At 36.5% G+C, this 6067-nt stretch overlaps 1 protein-coding gene and 1 long non-coding RNA gene across 2 annotated transcripts; both read right to left on the reverse strand.

Moving 5' to 3' along the window:
- Positions 1 to 2031: 2031 nt before the first annotated feature.
- Positions 2032 to 3031, reverse strand: LOC136070735 (uncharacterized). The gene is made up of 2 exons (XR_010631971.1): positions 2747 to 3031; positions 2032 to 2512 (listed from the first exon to the last, which is right to left on the reverse strand). It is a non-coding gene; the product is annotated as an uncharacterized LOC136070735 (long non-coding RNA).
- Positions 3032 to 4886: 1855 nt separating this feature from the next.
- Positions 4887 to 5510, reverse strand: LOC136070807 (uncharacterized). The gene has a single exon (XM_065781257.1). It carries the CDS (start codon positions 5508 to 5510, stop codon positions 4887 to 4889), a length of 624 nt encoding a protein of 207 aa, XP_065637329.1.
- Between the last annotated feature and the right edge of the window lie 557 nt (positions 5511 to 6067).

Genomic DNA, 6067 nt, shown 5'->3' on the forward strand with positions numbered 1-6067 from the left:
GAAATATTATGTAGTTGATTCTGGATACCCAATGGTGAAAGGCTATTTGGCACCATACAAGGGGATATCATACCATCTTCAAGACTTTCGAAGGAGAGGTGGAAGCCCTAGAACTAGACATGAAAAATTTAATCATGCTCACTCATCTCTTCGATGTGTGATTGAGCGCACTTTTGGTGTGTGGAAGAATAAATGGAGAATTATCAGAAACATGTCATCTTTTCCATTCCATATCCAAATACTTATTGTATCTGCTACTATGGCTCTTCATAATTTTGTTAGACTAAATGATAGGGATGATAGGGGCTTCATAAACGCCAATCGAGATTCAATTTCTAGAAGAGAACATAATAGTGAAGCAGTTAGCAGTTATGAGCAGAACTCAAGATCTTTAACAGACCCTGCGATGGTGGTTCTTCGTGATTCCATTGCTAATTCCATTTGGGGGGATAATAATTAGTAGTTGTCTTTTTTATTTTTTTATTTATAATATCATGTAGTACAATTTAAACTTGGGTTATTGGTATGTATTTTATCATCTTTTTTACATTTTTGTGTTGTACAATTTAAAATTGGGTTATTGATATGTATTTTATATGTTTTTACATTTTTATATAGTACAATTTAAATTTAGATTATTGGTGTATATTTTATTATCTTTTTACATTTTCATTTTGTGCTTCATGATGATGAAAATTATTTAGATTTAATTAATATTAATAAGAAGTCGTTAATGGTAATAACAAATAATTATGACACTAAAAAAGAAAAATTGCCCAAACATTATTAGAATAATACCAATAATATATTTATTATTATTATTATTTAGTAAGTATATGACGTAGTTGATTTTTAATTAAGTATGAAATAAACTCACATTAAAAAATAAAAAATAAAAAATGTATGAAATAAACTCCCTTATAATACATTGTCCTTTTTGGTAATTTACCCTTCAAACAGCCACTTTTATAAGTGCTAGCTAAACACTTGGTTTTTTCAAAAAGCACTTTTTAACAGCTTTACCAAACACTCAGTTTTTTGAAACTCAGCTTTTTCATTATGGACTTTTTAAAAACTCCACTTTTTTATTATGCACTTTTACAAAAAGCTGAACTAAACTCACCCTTAGTGGCTTAAAGGGTTCACTCATGGAAGCACTGGCAAGGATTCAGGACATAATTAATCATCATCGTGATCAAAAGCACACTACCACTGAGGATGCCATAGCCAAAGAGTCAGGGTAGTTGGACCAGGGGCTAGCTAGCTAGGCCTCTCAGCAAATAATATAACCAAAATAAGTGTGTTAGCTAAACATAACTATTGTAAGCATTAACTGTTGTTTATCTCTTAATAAAATCTTCAAACCATGTTTTTACTATACATCCAACGGATGACTGAATATTATAGTTTCTGAAATCTAATCATTTAAAAAATGAAATATTGTATATCCTTATATATCTCTTCAAAAATATATATATATATATATATATATTTATATATATATCCTTATATATTACAGTAAATTAAAAAAAAAAAAAAAAAAAACCAATAAATTTCTGAATTAAATTAAAGCAAAATCTGAGTCGATTGTTGGATGAATTACAACATACTTCCCCTAGATATTTAGACCTATGTTACTTGAAATCCGAAATTTTAAATCACATGTTTCTTAAGGTAAGGTGTAATCCTAAAAGCATGTTGTAAGATAACAGGACAACTGTCAATATGCCCACATCTACATTTACGCTATGTGTAAATTGTTTGGTCCTCTTAAATCAATTGCCACTTAAATTACTTTAATTAGTAACCATTTAGCCTAGGATCATAAAGATTAGCTTTAGAAGAAAAAGAAATAGTACAAGAAGCAGCCCTTTCCTTCTTGAAAAATGGTGTCTACTGTCTAGTGTAAACTTCTGTATCAGGCATGAATTATTGGACACGGGTGAAACTACCAAACAATTTAAAGAAAGCCTTTTGAAGTTCTAAATATTCACTTGGTGGAAAGAGCAAAAAAAGATGTAGTAAGTCTACTTACACAATAAATTTTTCAACTTTTTCATAATTGTTAAGTTGGCAAGTTGTCTAGTATACAATAATCATGTTAGAGGTGAATTCATGTAAAAGTGATATTGTACCAATCGCAACCACCTTAACAAGTTGTGAAATTTATTGGGTCTATAGCATTATTTCAATGAAAACTAACATGATGTAGTCCTTCCTTTTTGCATCAAACATGAACTCTTAACACATTTCTAGAACATTGGCATTATTACAACACAGTTTGATTACCAGCTTGCAAAATCTTAGATATTTTCTTCCCCAGGGACAGCAGCATTTTCTGCCCAATTTGCTGCACTTCCAGTGCGTGGAATGCTAGGGAGCCTTGTGTACAAGTCCACCTGAAACATAACTCCACAAATGAGGCCATTGTCATCTTCACGAGAAATTGCTCTAACCTTGTAAAGTGGATGATCAAAGCTTTTAAGCCCACTTCCATTCATGAAAATGCACCCTGTTATGCCATGCATTAGCCATTAGGAAAAACCACTTGTCAGCATATCAAAATAGCACATGTAGCCTATACCTGTAGAGGAAAGAACTTTACAAAACTTAAGAATTCATGAAATGACTTACAAGATATCATTTAAGCTTGGTTGAGATTATTTTTTTAGCAATTTCCTTGAGTTTTTAATTGCTAGGTGCTACCCAAGCGAGCAATATGCAAAAAAGAGTGAGCTGAACTAACCAGGAGGAAAAGGTGCACAAGATTTTCCACAGGCCTCTCCTGTAATATTGAGATCATTGCAGCAAACCAAGGATCCATCACCGGTTATTCCCCAGTGAAGTTCTACGCATCCTTCACGGTCCTAAAAATGGTAGCAACAATTACTAGTATTGTCACATAATATTTTTCTCTTTAGTATCTAGCATTTCTTATTACAAAGGGTGTGCTGCCTTGGACATCTCATGTGAAGCAAAGGACTCCAATGTGAATTAAACATTCCGACCCCCCAAAAAAGTGACTCAAGCGTAATACAATGGCATTTAATAGAAATTATAGCATAGCATCCNTATTCTCCACTCCTTAAGGTCTGGATCAATCAAGTCACAAACCATATTCACTCCCCTTCCTTCAATTCGTGGTGACAAAACCTTGGAATTACTTGAGATGGGCAACCAATTTTCACCCCAAATATTGACAGACTTGCCTGACCCTATCCTCCATTTTGCCCCTCATTTGATCACATTCCTACCTTTCATAATACTTTTCCAAGCATACGAAGAGTTGGCTGGAATTTTGGCCTCCATAACCGAGGTATTAGGGAAGAATTTTGCCTTGAAAACACGATAGAACAAAGATGACTTGTCATGGAGCAAACGCGAAGTTTGTTTGGCCAGGAGTGCATCATTGAATAGATACAAGTCTTTAAACCCTAAACCACCCTATGTCTTTGGTTTGCAAAGTACCGACCACTTCACCCAATGGATCTTCCTATTATCGCCCATTTGGCCCTAAAAAAAATCTACAAATCATGCTCTCAAGTTTGTGACAGAGAGAAGTAGGGAGTTTAAAGCAAGCCATGGTATAAGTTGGGAGAGCTTGTGCCACCACCTTAATCAGTATCTCCCAGCCTGCCTAACTAAGTAACTTACCCTCCCAACCTTGAATCCTCTTCCATACTTGCTATTTGATGTATGTGAAACTTTCCTTCTTATTTTGACCAACTAGTGAGGGAAGTCCAAGATATTTCTCGTATTGCCGAACAACATTAACACCCAACATGTTTTGGATCACTGTTTGAGTGTCTGCAGTGGTGGATTTACTAAAGAAGATAGTGGTTTTAGTACAGTTGATTTGCTGCCCAAAAGCTCTCTCATATTTGGCCAACACCTCAAGCAAGCTTTGACATTCCTCTTCTTTAGCTCTGCAGAAAATTAGGCTATCATTGGTAAAAAAGAGATGAGTGATTTTAGGTTAATTTCGGCAAAGAGATACACCCCGAATGTCACCATTGTTGGCTACTCGACTTATTAAACCATGGAGACCTTTAGTACGCATGAGGAAGAAGTAAAAGGATAATGGATCTACCGGACGCAAACCACGTGTTGGAGTGATATGCCCATGGGGTTCCCTATTAATTAACATCGAGTAAGAGGTTGTAGTTATACACATCATCATCAATTGTATCCATCTAGGGTGAAACCCAATCTTGGTCATCACTTTCTCCATGTACTCCCACTCCATCCTATCGTACGCCTTACTCATGTCAAGTTTCAAGGCCATAAAGCCAGTTTTCCCCTTATTGTGATTCCGCATGTAGTGTAAAGTCTTGAATGCCACCAAGATATTGTCTAAAATCAATCTATAAGACATGAATGGGCTCTAATTCTTTGAAATAATATTAGGAATAATAGCTTGCAAACGATTGGTTAGAACTTTAGCAAAAATGCGATACAAAACATTGCTCAAGTTAATAGGTCTAAACTCAGATACATATGTCAGATTTGTTATCTTAGGAATCAATGTAATAAAAGAATGGCAAAGGGCTTGAGGGAGAGAGCTCGAGTTGAGATAGTGTAAAATAGTGGATGACACGTCAGACCCAAGTAAGGACCAATAACTTTGGACCGGGTGCTTTTAAGGGTGCCATCTGCTTCAGAGTAATCTCCACTTCCTCAATGGTGAATTCGGCCACAAGTATGCCATTCATCTCTTTGGTTACAGCTTGTGCAAAATTCTCAATGACCTCCTCAAAATTGCCAGGGCTACCCGAGGTGAAGAGATTTTGGTAAAAGTCTACGATGGTGGCATTAACTTGATCTTGGCTTGAGCACCATCCTCCATTAGCATCATGTAACTTGGTTATATAGTTTCTCCTACGGCACTAAGAAGCCTTGCTACGGAAAAACCGAGTATTACGATCACCATCATGGAGCCGTGCAACTTTGGACCACTGCCTCCACATTTTTGCTTCCTTATCAATGAGTTGATTTACCTCATCCTCCAACAACCTCATACGGCTTAAGTCACCAGACCATAGAGCATGTTGTTCTACTGCTTTTAGACATTCACAAGTGGATTCCAATTGTTTCTTGATGTTGCCAAAGGACTTTTTACTCCACCAAGACAAGGCCACCCCACATGTCTCAATCTTCCTTAGTACACGGGTATCCCATGATTCATTGGAATTTATACTCAGCACAGCTTCCACAGTGTCACTACAACCCTTTTTAGACATCCACATTTGTTCAAAGCTGAAGGGTTTTTGAAAACTGCAATTCATATGCTCCAGTGAGATCCATAAGGCTTTATGATCTGAAGATGTGACATCTAGATGTTGCACTTTTGTACCTACAAACATTGAGAACCACTCATTAGTAGCAACTGCTTGGTCTAGTCTTTCCCATATAGTAAAATTGGGATAGTGTTTGTGCCAAGTGAATGGGAAACCAACAAAATCAAGATCCATAAATCTACACTCATCAAGTATATCCCTAAAGGCCTGCATTTGATTATGGGGTCGAGATCACCTACGTTGCTTCTTAGACTGTTGTGTGATCTCATTAAAGTCCCCTGCACACAACCAAGGTATAGGCCCACGGTTTTTTAGAGCTTATAGCTTAGGCCATGCTTCATGTCTCTTAGTGGTGTCCGGTTTTCCATAAAACCCGGTGAACCTCCAAGCATTCTCCTTGCCTTTGTTGATGACTGTATCAATATAATTCTTTAAATATTTTTCAACCTCCAAGGGAAATCCGCCTTCCACAAAATCGCCAACCCTCCTGCCTTGTTAAACCTTGGAACCACAAACAGATTTTTAAATTGAATATGTCTTTGAACCTATTCTAGCCTTGCTTTATCTATCCATGTCTCGGCTAAAAACATGACAGAGAGATCTTTTGCCCACGTAAAATCTGCAAGCTGATCTTCTGTACGCATGTTCTCAAGCCCGCGACAGTTCCATACTAAAAGATTCATTGCTTCTGGCAGGGCTGGAAACCAGCCTCCGCCAATATCTTTTTATTTTCATCACCAACCTGTGAAACTGCATAACGTTTACTTGGT

Source organism: Quercus suber, unplaced genomic scaffold (genome assembly GCF_002906115.3).
Source record: "Quercus suber isolate HL8 unplaced genomic scaffold, Cork oak 2.0 scaffold_14, whole genome shotgun sequence".
Taxonomy (NCBI): Eukaryota; Viridiplantae; Streptophyta; class Magnoliopsida; order Fagales; family Fagaceae; genus Quercus; species Quercus suber.